Source organism: Amblyraja radiata, chromosome 10, assembly GCF_010909765.2.
Source record: "Amblyraja radiata isolate CabotCenter1 chromosome 10, sAmbRad1.1.pri, whole genome shotgun sequence".
In the NCBI taxonomy this organism is placed as follows: domain Eukaryota; kingdom Metazoa; phylum Chordata; class Chondrichthyes; order Rajiformes; family Rajidae; genus Amblyraja; species Amblyraja radiata.
The window spans coordinates 59766411-59792121 of NC_045965.1; the positions used below are offsets into that span (position 1 = coordinate 59766411).

General features: G+C 42.4%; 1 protein-coding gene across 2 annotated transcripts in view; it reads right to left on the minus strand.

Annotated features, from left to right (window-relative positions):
- Window positions 1-25711, minus strand: part of pkn2 (protein kinase N2) — a 122642-nt gene that overhangs the window by 40938 nt on the left and 55993 nt on the right. For both annotated transcript variants that reach the window (XM_033029006.1, XM_033029005.1), the window contains exons 2-4: window positions 21802-22099; window positions 7596-7741; window positions 968-1097 (exon numbers count right to left, since the gene is read on the minus strand). In XM_033029006.1, the coding sequence (XP_032884897.1) occupies window positions 968-1097; window positions 7596-7741; window positions 21802-22099 (574 nt within the window). The remainder of the gene's footprint in view (window positions 1-967; window positions 1098-7595; window positions 7742-21801; window positions 22100-25711) is intronic.

Consider the following 25711-nt stretch of genomic DNA (forward strand, 5'->3'; position numbering starts at 1 on the left):
CATACGGCTCCGGCGATCGAAGTGGGACCGGCCCCGCGAGGCCATACGGCTCAAGCGACCACGTTAGATCGCGCTTGCCGCATGGAGTCGCATGCTCGTGGGATAGGCCCTTTAGGTCGTGCTTGCCGCATGGAGTCGCATGCTCGTGGGACAGGCCCTTAACTCAGCGAGACAGGCAGCATCTCTGGAGAGAAGGAATAGGTGACGTTTTGGGTCGAGACGTTTGAAGAAGGGTCTCGACCCGAAACATCACCCATTCCTTCTCTCCTGAAATGCTGCCTGTCCCGCTCAGTTACTCCAGCAGTTTGTGTCTCTCTTCGATTTAAACCAGCATCTGCAGTTCTTTCCCAAACAATAAATGCTGGCATTGTTTGCAACTTCCGGATTCAATTAATTCAATTGAAAATATTAAACATATGATCTCAATAGAAGCAAAATAGAGGCAAAAGGAAACAATCAAATGAATTACATATATCTTGTTTAGGTGCAAGGGACTTGTAGGCCTAAAACAGCTTATAAGCAGATGGAAATACATTGGTGTGGAAATGATTGTTTAGAACACTTGAGACGGTTGTCTAGACTGAAATCTGGCAGAGTGCCGTCTATTTCCCGAGATTGGATAAACCAAGCTGGTATCATCATCTGGAGTTTAGAAATGCCAAAGACGATCTCTGGTTGATATCTAGTTTCTAGAAGGCGTCAGTTGCCACAACTGTCTTCATGGGAGACTTTTACTCTACAAATGCATAAATATAAAGGGCTTTGACTAAGGCTTTTACATGCCTTTATTATTAATTTTGGAAGAACAGAAAACTTTTATCTCAGAATCTTACCGTGTCAAGGCAGAACTGGGGTTAATCTTAACATCACAATTTACAAGATAACAGTTTATACATTAATACCGTCACATAAATATATTTGGCTTATAACCCCAGTCCAACAATCAGATAGTAATCCTTTCTCTTACCTATTCCATCTGTACTTTCAAATACCGTTTCACTTGTCTGCGTAGATTTAAGAATTTGCATCCTTATAACTTCTATTTTTGTTTTACTATCTTGAAGCATTTGTTGAGCTGCAGCTAACAATTTTCTATCCTGGAAATTAAAAGCAGAGTTTAAACCAAAAAGTTAAATATATTTTACACAGCTTTTTCGAAGTTTGACGAATAAACAATACGTTATATGAACTGACAATATAGTAAAGAGCTTTATATCTGTATAGATCTAACACTCTTCCGATACCAGTGCATTTAGATTTTCTTCTGTCGTAAAAAAATAATTCAGAGCCTCCATAATGTAACATCAGAACTGAAGTGCTTATACACCAGTGCTGAAAAATACCTGTATTTGAATCAAGTAACATATTAGCCTCCTTGCCTTCATCTCATTGACAACCTTTCAAAATTATGAATTGCAAATCCGAACATACAATGAGATGCCATAGAAACCACCACATTCCCTGCAAATGTAGGGAATCAAATAAAAACTGATAACACTGAAATACACAGCAAACCCGAATCTGTAAAGCAAAAGGTATGATTAGAAATGATTCTGACAAAGGGATGCAGCAGAAAGGTTCGCTGATCTAAAGCACATCTGCTGCACTTCACTAGTTTTGTTTGCCGCTGTTGTCGCCTGACCCAAGAGCTACAAAACACCAAACACCCATTTGTTCATAACTCCAAAACAATCAAAAAGCATGTCGTTGCTGCTAAATCATGTCATTTCCACATTATCGACACAAAGCTGATTTTAGTTCAAAGTGAAAAACCATTCTAAAGTGATGTTATTGGCTGTATAATTTATCTCTGGTGCCAGGGATTAATCCAGCAACAACTGCTTTCACCATATACTTATCTTTTGATGTTAAACGAGAGCTATTAGCTGGAGAAACTGGTTTTCAATGGAAACCCAAATCGTACGATCCCAACTTTATCTTGTAATTTCTTTGCATCAGGGAATGGCAAGACTTAATGTATTCCCTTACTGAATTTTACGAATATTACAGAAAACAAACAGATGTCTGCTTTGGAGATTTTGTTTGTTCAGGCAAACAAAATCTCCAAAGCAAACATCTGTTTGTTTTCTGTAATATTCATAAAATTCAGTACTCTAACCCTTCAGCCACATCAAGAAACTGGCACTGCCTTTTAATAGAACAAGTCAGGAGGAAATGTATAATGTTTTAACACTCATTTAAACAGAACAGCTGCAGTTTAAAGACCACCCTTTCCTAATACAAAACTAAATATGCAACAGAACCTCAGAAAATGGACCAGTGCCCCAGATGGTATACAGTGCCCTCCATAATGTTTGGGACAAATTCCTATCATTTATTTATTTGCCCCTTTACTCCACAATTTGAGATTTGTAATAGGGAAAATCACATGTGGTTAAAGTACACATTGTCAGACTTTATTAAAGGGTATTTTTATACATTTTGGTTTCACCATGTAGAAATTACAGAGCCCCTCCAATTTCAGGGCACAATAATGTTTGGGGCACATGGCTTCACAGGTGTTTGTAATTGCTCAGGTGTGTTTAAATGCCTGCTTAATGAATAGAATAGATAGAATTACCTTTATTGTCATTCAGACCTAATGGTCTGAATGAAATTTCGTGCCTGCAGTCATACATACAATAATACAATAATAAACAACAATAAACACAAATTAACATCCACCACAGTGAGTCCTCCAAGCACCTCCTCACTGTGGTGGAGGCAAAAATCTTAGGGCTGCAGTCTCTTCCCTCCTCTTCTCCCTCTGCGCTGGGGCGATACCCCACCGGGCGATGGTATAATCAAGTCCCGCGGCTCACCGAACCCCGCAAACGGGCCGGCTCAAACACCGCGGCCCGGGATGGTCGAAACTGCCACCCTCCAGTCCAGCGGACGCAGCTGCTGGCCCGCGGCTGAACCCCGGACTCAGGTCACCGCTGCCAGAACGCCGTCCAAGCCACCGGATCACCATTCCAGCCCCGAGCCGGATCGCCCTCATGTAGGTATAAGAGAACTCACAGCACCTAATCTTTTCTCCAGTCATTTCATCACCTTTGGAAACTTTTATTGCTGTTTATCAACATGAGGACCAAAGTTGTGCCAATGAAAGTCAAAGAAGCCATTATGAGAAACAAGAATAAAACTGTTAGAGACATCAGCCAAACCTTAGGCTTACCAAAATCAACTGTTTGGAACATCATTAAGAAGAAAGAGAGCACTGGTGCGCTTACTAATCGCAAAGGGACTGGCAGGCCAAGGAAGACCTCCACAGCTGATGACAGAAGAATTCTCTATATAATAATGAAAAATCCCCAAACACCTGTCTAACAGATCAGAAACACTCTTCAGAAGTCAGGTGTGGATTTGTCAATGACCACTGTCCGCAGAAGACTTCATGAACAGAAATACAGAGGCTACACTGCAAGATGTAAACCACGAGTTAGCCGCAAAAATAGGATGGCCGGGTCACAGTTTGCCAAGAAGTACTTAAAAGAGCAACCACAGTTCTGGGAAAAAAGTCTTGTGGACAGATGAGACGAAGATTAACATATCAGAATGATGGCAAGAGAAAAGTATGGAGGAGAGAAGGAAATGCCCAAGATCCAAAGCATACCACCTCATCTGTGAAACAGGGGGGTCTTATGGCCTGGGCATGTATGGCTGCTGAAGTTACTGGCTCACTTATCTTCATTGTTGATACAACTGCTGATGGTAGTAGCATAATGAATTCTGCAGTGTTTTGACATATCCTATCTGCACAAGTTCAAACAAATGCCTCAAAACTCATTGGCCGGCAGTTCATTCTACAGCAAGACAATGATCCCAAACATACTGCTAAAGCAACAAAGGAGTTTTTCAAAGCTAAAAAAGGGTCAATTCTTGAGTGGCCAAGTCAATCACCTAATCTGAACCCAATTGAGCATTCCTTTTATATGCTGAAGAGAAAACTGAAGGGGACTAGCCCCCAAAACAAGCATAAGCTAAAGATGGCTGTAATACAGGCCTGGCAGAGCATCACCAGAGAAGACAGCCAGCAGCTGGTGATGTCCATAAATCGTAGACTTCAAGCAGTCATTGCATGCAAAGGATTTGCAACAAAATACTAAACATGACTACTTTCATTTATATGACATTGCTGTGTCCCAAACAATATGGTGCCCTGAAATGGGCAGACTATGTAAAAACACTGCTGTGATTTCTACATGGTGAAACCAAAATGTATAAAAATGGACTTTATTAAAATCAAACAATGTGCACTTTAACCACGTGTGATTTTCTTTCTATTACAAATCTCAAATTGTGGAGTACAGAGGCAAATAAATAAATGATGGATCTTTGTCCCAAACATTATGGAGGGCACTGTAAGTGAGTACATACATCGTCTGTTGTGATACTGAACCAGATGTTGGGTCCATGCAGATTATAGCCCAGGCATCATTTGGGACAATTCATCATAGATTAAGGAAAAGGGTGGAAAAAGTCATAACACTTTCCTTTTTAATTCATGTTTAATAACCCCCCAAAGAATCATTCCTATGTTGAGATATTTGTTGATACTATGTGAGAGCTATCATCAAGTTTTTTTGGTTACACAGAGAGTAATGGGGGCCAGGAATGCATTGCCTGGGGTGGCAGTAGAGGCAGGTTATCGTAGTGGTGTTTAAGAGGCTTTTAGATAGCACATGGAAGTGCTGGGAATAGAGGGGTATGGATCATGCACAGGCAGATGAGGTCAGTTTAACCTGGCTTCAAGTTTGGCACAAACATTGTGGGCCAAAGGGCCTATTCCTGGGCTTTTCTGTTCAATGTTCTACGACCCAGTCTTGCACAAAATTTAGGCAGTACGATGGCAAAAGAGTCTGCAGATGCTGGAAGCTGGAGCCAAAAAAAACAGAACACTGGAAGAACTCAACAGGTCAAGTTCCGTACTCAGTAAACCAACCAAGCATAGACTAGGCTTCTGATTTGCAAAGCACCTACACTCTGACCACAGTTGCCATCTTCAGCTTCTCCTTCCCACTCCCACATTGACCTGTATGTCCTTGGCTTCTGCCATTCTCCTAAGTGGCCGCAAATTGGAAGAACATATCATCTTCCACTTGGGTAGCTTACAATCCCAAGGTATGAATAAAGAATTTTCCAATTTCTGGTATTCTCCTCCTACACAATCACCCATCCACCTGAAGTAGGGTCTCGACCCAAAACGTCACCCATTTTTTCTCTCCAGAGATGCTGCCTGTCCTGCTGAGTCACTCCAGCATTTTGTGTCTATCACCTATCCGCCTAGTTGTCTTTCCCCCTGTGTTCAGCTTTCCCAAACCTTTCCCCCAACAAGTTTAATGTCTATCGTTTCCTCTCCATTTGGTTCCATCTACCAACCCCACTTCGTACTGATACACACTGGCAGTTTTCTTCTTCCCTTCCAGTCCTAATTCAGGATCTTGACCCAAAAGTCAACGCATATCCGTAGCTTTACAGATGTTCCTTTGTACAGAGTTTGTTTTTTTGTTAAAAATCAACATCAAGATCGCCAAAGGAGGAGAGAGAGCAAGTACTTTGAAATGCAAAATAACAAACTGAGTATTATTGATGCATGCCGATAACTCTTCCAAAAAATATCTAGGTGGTGTTATTAGAGGAAAATAAAATCTCAAAATACCTGGCACTTTTAATTTTTAGACCTTAGTTTGTAGTGTATTTGCCAGAGCAATGTTGCACTGAGGTAACTTTAAAATATTAAATCATGTTTACTATTTAAAAATGCTCACATATCATTTGTGTAAGCACCAGACACCACCATGGAACAACTATTCTCCATAAACAAGTAGGGCAGGGGTGGACAACCTATGGCCCCCGGGCCGAATGCGGCCCGTAACCCGATATCATCCGGCCCGCAGGCGTGTTTTTTCCCCGTAGTAATCCGGCCCACAGACTTCCTTCATCTAGGGTACCTCCCGGGCCCGAGGCGCTCAAGCGCGGTGACGCAAGGACGCATGCGCTGGCTGCCGCAATTGTACCGCATTCTGCGCAAAGCTGCGCTCCTTCTGTGTCTGGGTCTCCCTTATGCAGAACAAGGTTGCCGACCCCTGAAGTAGGGGATAATTTAACAAAATGTGAAATTGTAGAATTAAAGGGAAAATAACATGGAAATCTTCTGGATGGAGGAACCTGTGGCAGTCAATGAAAATGTCTTGTGAGCAGTCAGTGTTACGGTCAACGAGGTGCTGAAGGTACTATCGTGTATGAAGGTAGACAAATCTCCAGAGCCTGATCAGATATATCCACGGACGTTGTTGGAAGCTGAAGAGGAAATTGCGGGAGCCCTGGTTGAAATTAACGAATCGTCTTTAAATACAGGAGAAGTGCCGGAAGACTGGTGGGTGGTAAATGTTGTGCCTCCATTGAATAAGGGCTGCAGGGAAAATGCTGGGAACTATAGGCCAGTGAGCTTAACATCTGTAGTTGGAGAGTTACTAGAGAGTATTCTCAGGGATAGTATATACAGGCATTTAGACCCACAAGGGCTGATTAGGAATGGATCGGCAAGATTAGCAAATTTGTAGATGATACAAAAGTGGGAGGTTTTGCAAATAGTGAAGATGGTTGTGAAAAATTACAGCAGGATCTTGATCGATTGGCCAGGTGGGCTGAGGAATGGTTGATGAAATTCAATGCTGAGAAATGTGAGGTGTTGTATTTTGGAAAGTTTAACCTGGGCAGGACCTATACAGTAAATTGTAGGGCTCTGGGTAGTGTTGTAGAGCAGAAGGATCTAGGCATGCAGGTGCATGGTTCCTTGAAGGCGGAGTCGCAGTAGATCGGGTGGTCAAAAAGGCTTTTGGCACATTGGCCTTTATCAGTCAGAGTATTGAGTATTGAGTATAGAAGTTGGGAGGTCATGTTACAGTTGTATAAGACTTTGGTGAGGCCGCATTTAGAGTATTGCGTTCAGTTCTGGGCACTGTGTTATAGGAAAGATGTTGCCAAGCTGGAAAAGTTACAGAGATTTACGTGGATGTTTCCAGGACTATAGGGTCTGAGCTATAAGGAGAGGTTGAGTAGGCCGAGACTCTATTCCTTAGAGCGCAGGAGGATGAGGGGTGATAAAGATCATGAGAGGAAAAGATCGGGTAGTGTCTTTTGCCCAGAGAAGGTGAATCGAGGACTAGAGGACTAGAGTTTAAGGTGAAGGGGAAAAGATTTAATAGGAATCTGAGCGGTAACCTTTTCACACAAAGGGCGGTGGGAGTATGGAACAAGCTGCCACTGGAGGTAGTTGAGGCAGGGACTATCTCAACATTTAAGAAACAGTCAGACAGGTATATGGATAGGACAGATTTGGAGGGATATGGACCAAATGCAGCAGGTGGGACTAGAACACTACGTACCACAAGTTGTGCCACTGCTGTACAAACTGACATTAGCAGAACAAAGCATTCAGTACATAATCGTGTACAATTCTTATTTGAGAAATTATGACAGTAGCACTACTTAGACCAGTCGAAAATAGCCAGGCCAGTACACAAAGTGTATTATTTAATTGCAACATTATCTCTGTAATATTGTGGGTACATTTCAGCACATTTACCCACCTTTGAAGATCCATTCGAGTACATCTGGATCATATTCTCAGCTCCCAACTTCACTTTCAGCTCAATGTCCAATTGTTTCTTCAAGGCAGCAATGCGGCTATTATTTGTAGACTCAGGATTAGGAGTATCTGGGGTTCGTGGGCAATCTGAAATCATAAAGGACTTGTGTATGGTACTCCAAAAATGTCTTGTGCTGGACAACAAACTGTTAATGAGTGACTGTCATTCCTTTTTTTAATTAAATTATCTCTAACACATTACTCTGCAGTTTCAAACCAGGGAATTATATTTGCTGGATTTAATTTTTCTTTCCTTAACCAATGAACAAGATATTAGGACTTAAATTCCCTTAAAGAAAAGTGATAGAAGCTCAAGCACTTTCCAGATGTGCAATTAAATTTCCATCCAACATCTTGTGGATATCAAACTTAGCAATCGGGTCCAATGCTGACTTCATCTAGATCAGATGGAAAGTTGGGTACAGGTTTGGCTGATGGTATTTAATCCGACAAGTTCCAGGTGATGCATTTTGGAAGTCAAACAGAAATAGGACAGTTAATAGATGGGCACGAAAAAATATTGATGAATAGTACACAGATCCCTGAAAGTGTCGATATCGATAGAGCATGGTGAAGGCTGCAATTGCATGCTTGCCTTCATAGGTTAGCATGGATGTGGTGGGATGAATGGCCTGTTTCTGTGTTGTGCAACTTTGTGACGCGATAACATTTGGGGCATCATGGTGCTAGTTAGATTATATTTGGAATATTGTGTGCAGTTCTGGTCGCCCTCCTTTAGGAAGAATGTGCTGGTGGTGGGAAAGGTGCATGGGGGTATTCACCTGGATGGGAGGACTTTAGTTTTCAGGATAGATTGGAGAGGCTGGGCGTGTTTTTCTTTAAATGAAGGAGGCCAAGGTGTAATGTGATAGAGGAACATAAAATTATAAGAGATAACTAGAGGACATAGTTTGGCCTCTTCACTTACTCTGTAAATGTCCTTTAGGAAATTCCTACACAATTTATCTACGCTGCCTTCCAATTTGTCAGCTGCAGACTGAGACAGATAGCTTTTCATTCCTAGATCCAAGTTATTAAGTTTCAAAACGCAAATTCGGGGCCTAACTGCAGATCTTGAGATAACCATGCCACATTCTGCCCAGCAGAATGGCCCAGCAGAATGTATTCTTTATTCCCTCTCATTTGCTCTCCCTATCTATCAAACATTTAACAATCCAGAAGGCGATATGCCTTCTTAATTGCATCCTGTCCAGCATTCTGTGCTTAAAATACCTTCTCAAGATTCAAGATTCAAGAGTTTATTGTCATGTGTGGACAATGAAATTCTTGCTTTGCTTCAGCACAACAGAATATAGTAGGCATGAATACAGAACAGATCAGTGTATCCATATACCATTATATAAATATATACACACATGAATAAATAAACAGATAAAGTGCAAATAAACAGATAATGGTCGATTAATGTTCAGAGTTTTGTTTGAGTTGAGTTTAATAGCCTGATGGCTGTGGGGAGGTAGCTATTCCTGAACCTGGACGTTGCAGTCTTCAGGCTCCTGTACCCTCTATCTGAAGGTAGCGGGGAGATGAGTGTGTGGCCAGGATGGTGTGGGTCCTTGATGATGCTGCCAGCCTTTTTGAGGCAGTGACTGCGATAAATCCTCTCAATGGTAGGGAGGTCAGAGCCGATGATGGACTGGGCAGTGTTTACTACTTTTTGTAGTCTTTTCCGCTCCTGGGCGCTCAAGTTGCCGAACCAAGCCACGATGCAACCGGTCAGCATGCTCTCTACTGTACTCTTGTGTTACTTTTAGTTTCCTGATGTTTTCCGTAATTTCTTCCCTTTCGCAACTTTGGGGAAGAAATAAACAAGGTACAGATTTTGCCATAAAAATAATATGCTGGAAACACTAAGTAGGTTAGGCAGCATCAATGGCAAGAAAAAAAGAGTCACTGTTTCAGATCAGATCTGGGAAACGACAGAAAAACATGTAAGTTTAAAGTTGCAGAGAATGTTTGGTGGAGAGATAGGGCAAAAAGAATATATGGAATAGTGGGAGGCCGGAGTTAGACATGGTTGCTGTTAGGACAAGTTGCCAGTCAATCGGGTAATGGTGGCAATTGGCCTTGACCATAGTCAGAAACCTAGAAAGGTACAGACAATACAGAAATGAAGCAACCCATGCCTGCATGAAGAATGGCCTAGACTAATCAGGAGCACAATGGAATTCCCCTGGATAAGTACAGTGGCAGTAATTCTCATGAAGCTCAATAACGTCAGGAGAAAGCAACCTGCCTGAATCGCACCCGATCAACTGTCATAAATGTTCGTTCCTTATACTAGCAGTGGTTTTTCTGTGTGCAGTCTATGAAACGCACTGCAATTATTTGCCCAAGCTACTCCAGCAGCACCTCGCAAGCCCATAACTTCTATCATCAAACAAAACGAGGCTACGTTCCTGATGTCCTTGCTCCAGCATATTCTCCTCCAAGTCATACACTACCTGGACCAAGAAATATATTGCTTATTCTTCTGTGCGACTGGATCTAAATATTGGAACATTCTGCCCAGTACTTTCACTTGAAGGACGGTTGCAATTCAAGAAGGTGGCTCACCATCACCACTTAGTCACAGAATTCAAATGACATTTTGATAAACATATGGATATGCAGGGTATGGAGGCATATGGATTTGTGCAGGCAGGTAAGAGTTGGTCTTGGCAACATTTTTGGCACAGACATTGTGGGCCTAAAGATCTGTTCTTGTTCTGCACTATTTTATGTTCTAACTCAGGACCATTAGTGGCTGGCAATAAAATAGATGCCAGCAGAACTGAGAACCCAGATCTAAAAAATGAACACATAATTTTCCAGAGATTTCATACAATATATCCATTTTCCTAAACACCAGGAACCAGGTCATCAATCAGGCAGCGTGTTTTGAGGTGAGGCGAATATAGATTTGCACAAATAAATGTAGCTTTGATCAAGGCTGTGATTATGGTGAAGAAATCCTGGGTAACTAGAGAAAATGCGAGTCTGCAAGCTTCCACAAGTAACCATAGTTTGACCACTAAGTGGGGGTCTATCCGTAACATGTCAATGTACGGTCTGGTTCTTATACTGGTTCAAAGCAAATATCATATGTTTTCATAATGTAACGCAGAAGAGATGGCAAGGCAAATATAGGCTCTCTATAATAGACAAAAATACAAAATCAGAACACTGCTGTAGTTACAAGTCAAAATGTCATACAGCATGGAATTGGGCCCTTTGGCCACACTTGTCCACGCTAATCAAGATGTCCATTTAAGTAGTCCTATTTGCATGCATTTGACCTATATATTCCTCCACACATTTCCTAACCATCTGCCTGTCCAAATGTCTTTTAAATGTTGTCATGATATCTACTATGTCCACTTCCTCCAGCAGTTTATGTATCATATATGTACCACCTCTGTGTGAAAAAGTTGCCCCTCAGGTTCCTCTTCAATCTTTCCCCTCTCATTTTAAACCTTTGCCCTCTAGTTTTTGATTCCTCTAACTTGGGGGAAAGACTGTGTGCATTCCACCCAATCCCAACCCCAAGTTGGAAATAAAATCAGAAAATGCTGGAACCACTCAGCAGGTCACCTAGGATCTGTGAAGAGAGACAGTATCTCACGTTAAAATTTCCCATCAGATCGCATGCCTTGAAATGTTTAGCAGATGCTGGTTTAAACGGTAGACACAAAATGCTGGAGTAACTCAGCGGGATAGGCAGCGTCTCTGGAGAGAAGGAACTAGTCTGAAGAAGGGTCTCGACCTGAAACTTCACCCATCCCTTCTCTCCAGGGATGCTACCTGTCCCGCTGCGTTACTCCAGCATTTTGTGTCTATCTTTGGCTTGAACTGCTAATGCCCCTGTCCCACTTAGGAAACCTGAACGGAAACCTCTGGAGAATTTGCGCCCCACCCAAGGTTTCCGTGCGGTTCCCGGCAACCACCTTCAACTAGCATCGCAACCGGCTTCGACTAAAAAATTACCAATTTTTAAAACGGAAACCTATTTTTAGTTGCGGCCGGTTTTGAATTTTTTGAAATAATCGCCGGAACATAGAAGAAGCGAAAACCACTTTCGACCATTAGGGAGACTGACAAAAACCTCCGGGAACCGCACGGAAACCTTGGGTGGGGCGCAAAGTCTCCAAAGGTTTCCGTTCAGGTTTCCTAAGTGGGACAGGGGCATCTGCATGAGCGGTTGATCCCAAAATTTTACACATCTTTCTTCGATGGAATAAAGGTAACATACATTAAGCAAATGAGATTTGTTTATAAAAAGGCAGGTTCCAAGTTTTGAGATTGATAACAGAAAACATCCTGTACAGGCACAACTATAATCATACCATATTTTTATATATACAACCAGCGATGTATACACCATCCTCACCATCCTCAGTTTGACCTCCTTTTGCAGGTACGTGTCTATCATTCCAGTCATTGAGAATAAAATCTGCTGCTATGACGTCTCTAATCACTGATATCCTTATGGGCCTGTCCCACTTAGATAACTCTTTAGACGACTGCCAGGGACTAGTTTTAATGGAATTCATCCACGACACCTGGCGACAACCTACGACAACACCTACGTCAACCTACGACAGCAAAAATTGTCGCCACTGTCGGTGACATTTTTTCACTATGTTGAATATTTTGCGGCAGTCGCCTGTAGTCGCCCAAAAAATCGCCTAAGTGGGGCAGGCCCATTAGAGTACAGTCTATCTTGGCTTATCCATATTTCATCCACCTGCTATCTGTGGTGACCACAGCCAAAACATATCACATTCCACTTGTTAACAACACCCTGCTTTCATCTTACTATCACCTTTCCCAATCCTTCCACTGTGCCTTCAACTGTGGACAGCACATTGTTTCTAATTGCACACCATTGGTTTGGATGAGTTTCTAAACTGATACTCGATCAATAAAACCTCTGGGGTGTGAGATTGCAACCTTCACGTGCAACCTGTTTCGACGAAAGCAATCAACCCGGCGTGCACAATCAAATAAGATCAAATAGATCAATAGAAAATAGAACAAATATGGTAACATGCCCTACGCAAGAAGAAAAATAAAACCTCTCCTCAGCCAAAAGCTCAAGCTGTATCAAAGTGTTTGTAACCATTGCATTCTATTTGATTCTCACCTATGATGTCAAATCCATATCGTATCCAGCCCGATGACCGCTTCCTTCGCTTCGACTTACGCAATACGTCATATTTGCATGCAGGACTCAAATCTATTTACTGAAAACTACTTTATGCTTTCATTATACCCAGACATGGCTATTTTACTTCGGAGTCACGTGAGTGACTACGTGAAGAACCCCGTTTACGACGCATGCGTGTCATATCGCTACACGCATTCGAACTCGTCATCGCTGGAGGAAGGACGTTCCTCCTAATCGGCAGGGGTTGAACCTGCAACAGGAACGTAAGGGAACTTCGTTTTCTTTACTTACCCTTTTTTATCTAGAAGGCTGATGAAGCTGGCTGGGGAGAGTCTGCAGATTTGCAGGCAGCCAGCAGCGGCCGGGGCCCGTTAATTGCTTTTAAACAGGAACGGAGCCGACTTTAGCGCTAGGACAACGGTCGCTGGAGCAGTTTTCCCGACAACCCGGAAACAGCCCCACAAGTCGTTTAGGGGATTTAATAATTCATGGGTCTGAGGGGCTGGAAGGTGCGGAACTGGCGCGTTAACAGGGGTTCCGCAAGTCTAAAAATAGCGGCGAGCGGTCAGTGCCCGAGAGCACTGAGTACACGTTGGACCCGCTGGAGCACCGCAGAGGCAGGGGGGGAAAACAGACAGCAGCAACAGGCTGAACTCCCGTAATGGGAATAGCTGTGCCAGACTTACCCCCCCCCCCCGACTTTTGCTCCCGACTTTCCCTCCCGATTTTTGCTCCCAACTTCGTTCCCACGCCGGCCCCGGCTGGTCGGGAGAGGTAGGCATAATCAGAGTCGTTGACTTCGAGGAGTCCGACTCTGAATAGCCGCGAGCGACCAGTGCCCGTGCGCAATGGGGGTCGGTTGGAGGGGTTTTAGGAGCAGCCACGAGCGGACAGAGCAGCAGAGAGCGAGAGGCACAGCAACAAATGTCGACACCACCATCTCCCAATAAGGGAGCGAGTGCAAATCACACCAAAACGGGTGGAAGAAAGAAAGAATCAGCACCACCATCTCCGAAAAGGGAGTGAGTGCAAATCACACCAAAACGGGTGGAAGAAAAAAAGAATCAACACCACCATCTCCCGAAAGGGAGCGAGTGCAAATCACACCAAAACGGCTGGAGGAGCTCCTCCATGGTGGCAGTCCCAGAAATATGGAGGCTAGCCACAGTGGGCAAAAGGTAAGTCCCACAGCGGTACCCCGTGTGGGGCCGCAAGATATCTCTTACTCCTCGGAGGAGAGTGGGCAGGACCAAATTTGGTCAGACCCTGACCAAGGCACAGGTTTACATAACCCTGAAGGAGGGGAGAAAGTGGACTCTGCATTTCACCCTGTGTAGGAAATGGACAGAGCAACGCGTAGAAAGGCTGTAAAGAAGCTGCAGGACGTCAGTGGCGAAGGTGCCGGGGACCTGCAGCAGCAGCCGCCGGCACAGGCAACTTGTATGGAGACATCAGCTGTGCCGGATTTAAACATCAAATCCTAGACCGGGCGGGAAGGCAAAGCGCAAAGTACATCACTGCGAAAGTGATGTGGAGAAACAGCTTCCGGATAATACTTACCGATACCGAAGTAAGGATGAGCAGCTGCAGGATATAGCGCAGCCAGCAGCGGCCACTTTCGCGGAGCTGGGAAACCGGTACGAGTGGCTGCAGCATGTTCGGCCGTCAGCGACAGGTGCCGGGGAGTACCGGGACTGCGAGCAACGGCATAATTATATGGGGCGGCCGGGAGCGACCAGTGCCCGTAGGCATGGGGACCGGCTGCGGCAAAAACCGCGTGCGACTAGTGCCCGAGAGCACGAAGGTCGGCAGGAGCGGTTGGATAAAAGTACATGTCTACACATCACCTGCAAGCCAATACCTTTGCTGAGGTGTTGGCAAGACATTTACCTCCGGGAAATTGTGGGGCTCTGAATGTGGCCAGTGTTAACGGAAGCTACATTGGCAGCTATGAAGCTGGACGTACCAATGGACAAAACCCTCGAGACAGTAGAATGGTCAACGGAGGAAACTATCCAACGACTTTATAACAAACCAGTTATTGAACCTGGAAGAATTGCAGAAACAATTTTAAGTTCTGCATATAATTCACCGCATAAATAGGGGCAATAATTGGAATTAATATTTTACAGTTGGGTTTCAATATCGTATTATGTTTAATGATGTTAACATCATTCTCCCCACAACCAAGGCAGTTGTGAAGCATGGACTCGTTCCACGGCATGAGGTCACAGAGCTTTGAAGTCTTCACGTAGTCACTCACGTGACTCCGAAGTAAAATAGTAAGATTAAACGAGAACTTACCAGTTTGAAGTTTGATCTGTATTTTATGAGGAGGAACGTTGAGGGAATACGTGCCCTCCGCTCCCACCCTCAATTAGTCATATCTTAAACTGGTATCTCTTTGATAATCTTACTATATTAGGTCATTATAGTGTTTCTGTGACCTCACACCGCTGCTTTGAAGGATGACACGCATGCGTCGTAAGCGGGGTTCTTCACGTATTCCCTCAACGTTCCTCCTCATAAAATACAGATCAAACTTCAAACTGGTAAGTTCTCGTTTAATCTTACTATTTCAGTGCTCTCCTGGCAAATCTCCCATTTCCCAAATGCTGCATAGTTGAAGTCATCAAAAAACTCTGCTGCTTACATCTTAGTTTGCATCAAGTTTCTTTCACCCATCAACCCTGTGCTCACTGACCTACAAACACCCTGAGTTTCTAAGTGTGTACGGGCTTATAAATTCCTCCGTTTCCTGACTTCTTGGTCTCCTGTATATTTCCCCCCCCCCCACTGCTCTCTTTACCTCACCAATGGTGATCAAACCTTCAAGCTGCTTGTCCTGCACACTGTATATTAAACCACTCAATATCTATCCCTATCCCCCCCCTCCGATACCCCACATTCAAACTGCCATTCTGTTTACTTTTCTTTTGGACTCCACTCCAGAGGTTCAGCATCCATGTTTTGTTTCCATCAATGTAAAATGTCATGGGTAAATTCTATATTAAAAGCCGGCATCTATTGCAATTGATTGCTTTTGTAACAAGTTTACTTATTGTTAACACCAAACCTCTTGCCATTTAGTTAGAGAGCTGGCAGGTGTTATACTTCAGATTTTACTACCACTCTTGCAGCATAATCACTGCTGTGAATCAGTCTGCTTGTTGGATTCATTGAAATCTTTACTGCTGGGTCAGCATGAATTTTAGTGAACTGGAAGCCCTGGGGAATCCCATTACAGAGACAAATCCACGCAGCTGTGTTTACAGTGCTATTTATTGCTACTTCAATTTAGAATGGAAACTTCTGTCATCATTGACTGGGATTCTCTTTTGCTTTAAATGGATTTTTTCCACTCAAAATACAGATCACATAGTTGCTGTCATTGGACTCATTCACAGTTACTTTGAATGGCTCTATCTTTTGTGAAATGCACTACAGGTCATGTTGGTGGTTTTGTTACAACAAACTTTTCCTCTTTCAAAATAAGAAAGCCAAAGACAAGAACAGACAGATGTCTGGGTTTTGTTGAAAAAGCTTTTTTTTTTAAACGAAAAGAAATGTGAAATAATGACTGCCATTTGAAAACATTAAGATACAACATTTGAGGGAGAACATGATATCAAAAAACTATAGAAAAAAGTAAATGTTACACATTGGGAGCAATATGAAAGATAGACCTACAGTTAAATCTCAAGATTTTCTGGTTGGGTGATTGGCCTGTGCCTGCTTAAAATGAGCACTGATGGTTGACATAGGGCAAGATATGTTTTAATCCATCAAAGAGATCTTTGGGAGTCGCTGTCTCACAAAGGCAGTCAGCATCATCAGAGACCAGACCCACTTCACCCTGGCTACATATAAGTTGTGATGCTGCAAGTAAGAATTTAATTGTCTCATTTCGGGAAATATGACAATAAAACACTCTTGACTTGACTATTAATTTTCCAAGTTAAGAAAATGCACATTAGTAACAGTTTAGTGACAAATTGTTTCGATGGGAAAGTGCTTTCCAGAGGAAAGTTGTTGTTGAGTGTTTGGAGAAGCATTTAAAGAACTGACAAGATGAACATCCAAAATAAAATTGTAAAAGGAGAACCAACGGCCATACTTCATATTTAAACATCAGCTTCCAAGAAAAGCTTCAATTTATGTTCATTTTGTCTACTCAGCAAAAACGAACTTATCTTTTTTGGCTGAAGAGATCAATGAAAGTGCTACATCATATAAACTTTGCACTGAGTACTAGTACGATTGAGGGTAAATTTCAGAAACTACTTCTGTGAAAAGCCCAATGTAAAACGGCTGCAATCTAAAGCCTGAACAAGGATTTCCTGTTTTATTCTGCATACAATTTGACAGTAATGTTAGCAGTAAAAAGTAGATTAACATGTCTTCATTTAAAGTCAATGCAGTTTAAACAGCCTCAAAGATCCGCCATCTGGTTTCTCAATCGTAAAAAGCACTATCAGCAATCATGTGTACACTATCCAAAGACATACTTAAACTGGGGACAGGAAATTACTAAAAGACAGAATTATAAATAACTGTAAAAAAGATGTCTGTTTGATCAAAACATTTGCATGTAATATTGCTTTTGTTTCAGTAAAATGTACAAAACATTAAAAAAAAGTTATGATTTGTGATTGGAAGCCTGTGACCAATGGTGCACTCAGGGATGGGGGCTGGGACCCTTGTGATTTGTTGCGATCTGGATATGAATGCAAGAATGCATGATTAATGCAAATTGGCAGATGCCACAAAAATGGATGGTGCTTATAGAAAAGCCTTTGGCTTTAAGGAACTAGATTTAATGCAATTTTTCAGGTGGGTCAAGCAATGGCAGATAGAAATTAATCCTAAAAATGAGGTAACGCACCTTAGGAGGAATAACAAGGCGAATACTGTTAATGGTCGGGCCTTGGAAATGTTGACTAGTTTTACCAAAACGTTACTGTGAGGAAGACAGTCAAGGATGATGGCAAGGTTTGTGAACTTTGGATGACGGATGATATTCCAAATTTAGTTACAAAGTAAAAGGAAACATATGTAAGTTTAGAAAGTTAAACTCAGAGAGTTTACATGAGGGATACAGAGCAGGAGAGAACTCAAATAGAAAGTATAAACTTACATATGTTGAGTAGAAAAGTGTGTTCTACTCAAACAGGGAATCAGGACAGCTAAATGGGACCATGAAATGCCTTTGGTGAGTAAGAAGGCAAGGTGAGGGCAAGACCATTTAAGGAGAAAGGGGGGAAGAAGGGTCTGGACCCAAAACGTCACCCATTCCTTCTCCCCAGAGATGCTGCCTGTTACTCCAGCATTTTTCCTATCTTCGATTTAAACCAGCATCTGCAGTTCTTTCCCACACGTTCAAGTTGGGATGTTATGTTACAGTTGTACAAGACATTGGCGAGGCTACATTTGGAGTATCGTATTCAGTTATAGTCACCCTGCTATAGAAAATATGTTGTTAAGCTGGAAAGAGTGCAGGCAAGATTTACGAGAATATTGCCAGGACTCAAGGGACTGCGCTATAGGGAGAGATAGGGCAGGCAAGAATCGGTATTCCTTGGAGCACAGAAGGATGAGGGGCGATCTTATAGATATATGATAAGACCAGGAGGACGAATAGATAGGGTATATGCAGAGTATTTTACCTAGAATAGAAGAATCAAGAACCAAGTGGACAGAGGTTTAAGGTGAGAGGGGAGAGATTTAATAGGGACCTGAGGGGCAACTTTTTTCACACAGAGTGTGATGGGTATATGGAGTAAGCTGCCAGTGGGGGTAGTTGAAGCAGACACTACAATATTTAAAAGACATTTGGACAGGTACATGGATAAGAAAGATTTTAGATATGGACAAAATACGGGCATGTGGGACTAGTGCGAATGGGCATCTTGGTAAGCATGGGCATGTTGGGCCAAAGGGCCGTTTTCCATGCTCTATGACTAAACAGTGGTAGAGAAATCAACCATTAACATGTGTTATGGCCTCAGCCAGAAACAAGCACGGGTGGATGAGCATTTTTGCTGCCCTTGTCCAGCGTGCTAGAGGCCTAGAAAGCAAAGTAAATTCTCTCTAACGAGTTGTAGTGTAGCATTCATAAAAGTAAGAATTGAAGAATATAACATCTCCTTTCAAAATAAAAGTGAAGAGTAGGGGGAAACAAGAAAAGTGGTCAACAGGTTTGTCTTCCGGCTATGCCACCTGGCAACCTGCCAAAGTGCAACATTAGCTCAGACCTAAGTATATTATCTAGGTTTGTTCTATCAACCAGAAAATGAAGTGTAATGAATACAAATTAATGCCATCGCAGTATTCTAAATATTATTGTAAACTCAGTACTAATCTAGAAATTACTGTTGAAACAAAGTGCCCATCACCGTGTGCCTGGTTACACGAGGAAGATCTATAAATACAGCGCATACTTGGTTGCATGACAGAAAACATTTTTGACTTTGAACAAATGGTTTTACTGAAACACAACTCTACATTTGCTGCACTTTTAAGACTGGGCAGATGAATAGCAGTGTGTGGGGTGGCCAGTTACTCGTGGAGAGATAAAAGGGTTGATGTATTTTGTTGTCAGCAGCAGGCTCGCTTTTTGATGCGGCTCTTGCCAACTCAGCTCTCGATTGCCATGTGATAAGAATTTACCCAGCTGGAATGCAAATGGGAGAAGCAGCGGTGAAAGGCAAGCACAGCAGCTCACTTATAAAGTTGCAGAGTAAAAACACTGCTCCGTGCAGCAGCTGTATAGAAATTAGTCCATAATTTCAAATATTACAACAAGGAGACTGTGGGAAGCTAGAGAGGAAATTGCAGGTGCCCTGGGTGAGATTCATGCGACGTCATTTAATACGGGTGAGATGCGGAACACTGGAGGGTGGCAAATGTTGTGCCTCTATTTATGAAAGGCTGCAGGGAAAAGCCTGGGAGCTACAGGCCAGTGAGTCTAACATCTGTGGACGGAAAGTTACTAGAGAGTATTCTGAGGAATAAGATATACCAGCATTTAGATGGATAGGAACTGATGAGGAACAGTCAGCATGGGTTTGTATGTGGGAGATTGTGTCTCACAAATATTAGTGTTTTTTGAAGATGTGACCAAAAAGGTTAGATACATAGACAATAGTTGCAGGAGTAGGCCATTCGGCCCTTCGAGCCAGCATCACCATTCATTGTGATCATGGCTGATCATCCACAATCAGTACCCCGTTCCTGTCTTCTCCCCATATCCCTTGATTCCACTAGCCCTATGAGCTCTATCTAACTCTCTTTTGAATGCATCCAGTGAATTGGCCTCCACTGCCTTATGAGGCAGAGAATTCCACAAATTCACAATTTTTGCGTGAAAATGTTTTTCCTCATCAGTTTTAAATGGCCTACCCCTTATTCTTAAATTGTGGCTCCTGGTTCTGGACTCCCGTAACATCGGGAACATGTTTCCTGCATCTAGCGTATCCAATCCATTAATAATTTTATATATTTCTGTAAGATACCCTCTCATCCTGATGGGGCTGATGAGGACAGAGCTGTAGACTTATATATGGATTTCAGCAAGGCTTTTGACAAGGTTCAGCGTAGAAGGCTTCTCTGGAAGGTTAGTTCGTGTTGGATCCAAGGAGATCTAGCTGACTGGATAGAAAATTGGCTTCATGGAACGTAGCACAGGGTGATGGTGGAAGGTTGTTTTTCAGACTGGGTGTCATAGTGGTATGCCTCAGGGTTGAGTATAGAAATTGGGAGGTCACATTACAAGACATTGGTCGGGCCACATTTGTGTTCAGTATTGTGTTCAGTTTTGGTCACCCTGTTATAGGAAAAATATTGTTAAGCTGGAAAGGGTGCAGAAAAGATTTACAGGGAAAGAGGTTGAGCAGGCTCGGACTTTATTCCATCGAGAGCAGGAGGATGAGGGGTGATTTTATGGAGGTGTACAAGATCATGAGAGGAATAGATAAGGTAAATGCACAGGGTAGGGGAATCGAGAATCGAGGCCATAGTTTCAAAAGGTCATAAGGAATAGGAGTAGAATTAGGCCATTTGGCCCATCAAGTCTACTTCACCATTCAATCATGGCTAATCTATCTCTCCCGCCTAACCCCATTCTCCTGCCTTCTCCCCATAACCTCGGATACCTGTACTAATCAATAATCTATCTATCTATCTCTGCCTTACAAATATCCATTGACTTGGTCTCTACAGCCTTCTGTGGCAAAGAATTCCACAGATTTACCACCCTCTGACTAAAGAAAATTCTCATCTCCTTCCTAAAAGAACGTCCTTTAATTCTGAGGCTATGACCTCTAGTTCTAGATTCTTGTAGCGGCACCAAACGTGGTGAATAATCAGTTGCTTTATTCAGGTGTTACATGTAAGTTTGGTCCACTAACATCATTGTCGTTGCTGCTGTAGCTGAGCGAGGTTGTTGACTCGAGCTCAGCTACCTGTTGACTGGGCTGATCGCAAGATGAGATATGCTATGCAGCAGGACACTTAGCCCCTGACGTCACGTGACAGCCTTCGTAACTACTGACGAGGGTTCGACCATAAGTGGTCTGTGTATCAGCTGACGCCACACTCCCCCATTAATGGAAACATCCTCTCCACATCCATTCTATCCAAACCTTTCACTATTCTGTATGCTTAGGCTTAAGGTAAGGGGTGGGGGGGATTTAATTGGAACCCGAGGGGCACCATTTTGTTTTTCACAAAGGGCAGTAGGTATATGGAACGAGCTGCTGGAGGAGCTAGCCGAGGCAGTTACTATCACAACATTTAAGAAACATTTAGACAGGTACAAAAATAGTATAGGTTTAGAGGGATATGGGCCAAATGCAGGCAGGTGGGATTAGTGTAGATTGGCCATGTTGGTCGGTATAGACAAATTGGGCCAATGGGCCTGTTTCCACGCTGCATAACTCTATGAAAAGTACCCTGAAGAAACAACTGCATCATTTACCTGCCAGCTCAGGATCATTCACAACAATGTGTGCGTTCAACTCTTGCAGCTCTTGGTGAAGCTCATCTAGTTTTTTGCTCGACTTTTTTAACATATTTTCCACATATGCCAGATTCTTCTTATCAGTTGTGACTTTCTTGAGGTTCTCCGCTCCTTCCTTAATTTTAAGTTCCTTTCGTATCTCTCGTTTGATCGAATCCTTGATCTCATCCAGCCTCTGTTGCACCATGGTGTCAGACAAATCCAGGTTCTGGCACAAGTCTAGACACTCCGACACTGGGTAACTTCGCCCATCACCCTGCAAAAGGAAGAAGAGTTTTTAAGTAATCAGATTATAATAAACGTTTTATTTCTGACAATGCAAGCAATGTGCACAAATTAGTTTTTTTTTTAAGACAAAATACGACACAAGTATGTTTTCCATTACACCTAACCAGATAAACCACTTGGCACTGCATAAAACCACAACTGCAAACAATATAGTCAGCCATCCCACAAAAGAGACAGAACTTCAAACACAATATAGTTAGAAGCATAAACATTTATTGAAAAATAACTGCAGAAATATTACAAGTGATCGTTCGCCAGTGCAAAAAGTTCAAATATGCTGTTTCTTAATTTCAGATTATCCTTTGAAAGGACTTAACTGGCCAAAATAAAACAGATTTTAATTAACCAACCATAAGGAAACCATCAAATACTGCCAGTATAACTACAAAGAACCTACACATTAGCATGTCAGAATCCTGCTCAACCCAAAGATGAATTAATGACCCGTTCTGCTGACTGTATTTTGACTATCAGAAAAAAATGCTGAAAATACTGGTGTTTCTGTTATCATTTATGGCAAAGCACATCATTTCAGTTCTATGATGTTTTGATAGTGAATTTGTAGCTGGGAGAATGGGAGTTGTCAACATTTAAATCCAAGGAGGTATTAAGAGTCATAAAGCTCCATTGCACAGAAACAGGTCCTTTTGGCTCAATTTGTTGTCTATGGCAATCATGTTGCCTAACTGAGTTATCCCACTTCCCACCACAAAGCCCTGCATGGAACTTGGTCTTATACAGCGTTGGTCTTAACGCAACCACAACATGGTCCCCGGCAAAGACTTTATCACTTACTCTACGCAGCTAATGAACAAACATTGCCACTTATGAGGCAGCCTTGAACAGGTTATAGATGAGAAAAGGAGGATGCCGTCATTTGTTATACTGATGGAAGCTAAAATTAAGTCATTGTTGTCACGACAAAAAACCCATCAGTGAAACGCATTTTTCAAGCCCGACCTTTCTGAGAGCACATGGTTGGATGCCCTTCAAACAGCCACCCCACGGGATTTCACAACCTGACTCCAAAACCTGGATATCAATATAGATGTTACTGCTCCTGCCGTGTGATAAGATTACGAGCAGACCACACCCGACTTAGAAATGTGGGGCTTAACATGTACTGCAAAAATGTGGGTAGTTAGAAAATAATAAAATCAGCATTGCTTTTAGTTGTCAAGGCTCAGAATAGTGGAAGTAAAAGCCTTAGTTCTATCTGTACCAAAATTAAATGAAATGACATAAGTTATACAACAGCTAAAAAGTAGTTGAGAAACTATATTCTCAAAGATTCACCCTGGTATCTTTCTCTTTGCTCTACTTTGATTCGACACCAGGCAAACAAAAGCTTTTATTCGTATCTTGGTACAAGTGACAATAATAAACCTAAACGTATTAACAATATTAACGGGGTGGCACAGCGGTAGAGTGGCTGCCTTACAACGCCAGAGAATGGGTTCGACGTGGGTGCTGTCTATACTGAGTTCGTATGTTCTCCCTGTGACCATGTGGGTTTTCTCCGGGTGCTCCGGCTCCTCCCACACTCCAAAGATGTATAGCTTCGTAGGTTAATTGGTTTTGGTAAAATTGTAAATTGTAGTGTGTAGGATAGCGCTAGTGTACGGGGTGATCGCTGGTCCGCGCGGACTTGGTGGGCCAAGTTTCCGCACCGTATCTCTGAAGCCTAAAACTAAGCAGTTTTAATTATCTTGTGGAACATTTTTTTTCATTTGTCTCAGTTATTACTTGATAGAGTACATTTTTGTTGGGTATGGGCTAAAAAAGGTGCAAAGCAAAGGTGAGTATATAGTCCTTAATAACTCAGTCATGTTCTAACTGAAGGGGGGGAGAAGATTTCAGGAGCAAAACCCGGATCCAGTACCACTATAGGTGAAGTAAAATATTCTTTGCCAACTTAGAAACATAGAAATTAGGTGCAGGAGTAGGCCATTCGGCCGGAGAAAGTCCAGAACAAGGGGTCATAGTTTAAGGATAAGGGGGAAGTCTTTTAGGACCGAGATGTGAAAAACTTGTTTCACACAGAGAGTGGTGAATCTGTGGAATTCTCTGCCACAGAATGTAGTTGAGGCCAGTTCATTGGCTATATTTAAGAGGGAGTTAGATGTGGCCCTTGTGGCTAAAGGTATCAGGGGGTATGGAGAGAAGGCAGGTACAGGATACTGAGTTGGATGATCAGCCATGATCATATTGAATGGCAGTGCAGGCTCGAAGGGCCGAATGGCCTACTCCTGCACCTATTTTCTATGTTTCTGCACATTTCCTAGTTTATACTAAATCTTGTTCAGTCACCACTCATATGTTCTGACTTATTTTGGGTCTCTTAAAGTGTACAATTTAAAATACTCTCCAAAGTAATCTCCAAATCTCTGATATCTTCTACACCATCCAAAACACCACGTATATGCTCTTGAATTTCCTCCATAGCTTTCCTCTGCTCACCTATGGCCCTTAATAAAAATGTCTTTGGCTTTAATTTCTAAATTAGATTTTATTATCTTCCTTAGCTTTAATAAGGCATCTCAAAAGATATTTGTACATGACCCTTTCATCCAGGCTGCACTTGATTCCAACATAGAAATACATTCACTCTCCCTCGGAATATAAATCCTAACCAAAAGAGCTATGAGAGTATATACAGAAGTACTGTACTGATTTAAGACAACTGCATGTCACCATCTCCGAGGGCAAGAAATATTGCCTTGACACTGATGCTGGCGTCCCAAAATGTGAATACAATTTAAAAAAGGTAAACAGATGCTGCAAGTTGTTTATTTTTCCTTTATTTTGTTCCCTGTTCATGAGTACTGTGTAAAAGTAGTCAATTGGACAATAGGTGTTTTATGAACCTGGCAAGCTGAATCTGGGAAACATCAAAGCCGAGCCTAATTATCACCTTTCCTGGCATGCGAGTGTGACCAATATGCAATAACACCACACCACATTCCTCCTATCATCCATACTCCATTGTAAACTTCTGTTGATTAAAGCTTAAAACGACTTCCCAACTTTGCTCTTAGTCTGCCGATCACTAGTTCAACTCCAAGCCCCATGGACATTCAGCGTATTCAGAATAAAAGGATAACGTGGCAGGTTACATTTCTGTATTATTATAAATTCTGTAAAGTTAAGCGCTTTTTTTTTTAAACCTTCTTAACTTCGCTACTTAAGAGTGTTGACCCAAATTCACTCTTCACTGAACAGCCTTAATGCACCTTGACACCAAAGTTGGTTAAGGGACCAAGGACTATATAAGTATTCAGTAACACTCCAGTAATCTGCTATCCAACTAATTGGAAAACATTATGATTTAAGCAACTGACTCACTCGTGGTCTCTTCCATGTTCTCCTACACCTCACTGGGGCCCTCACTTCCCGCACTTACCCAAAACTCATGGGCCGCCACTTACAATGCTCTTCTAAACCCCGCCTTCCTCCATATTCTGTGCTCTTGAAATTCATTGGGACCCCCATTTTACGCCTTCCTCAAAAACTCACCAAGCCCAATTACAGCATACATTTTCAACTTACTAGGTTCGCTGGGAAACTGATTTAGTGTGTC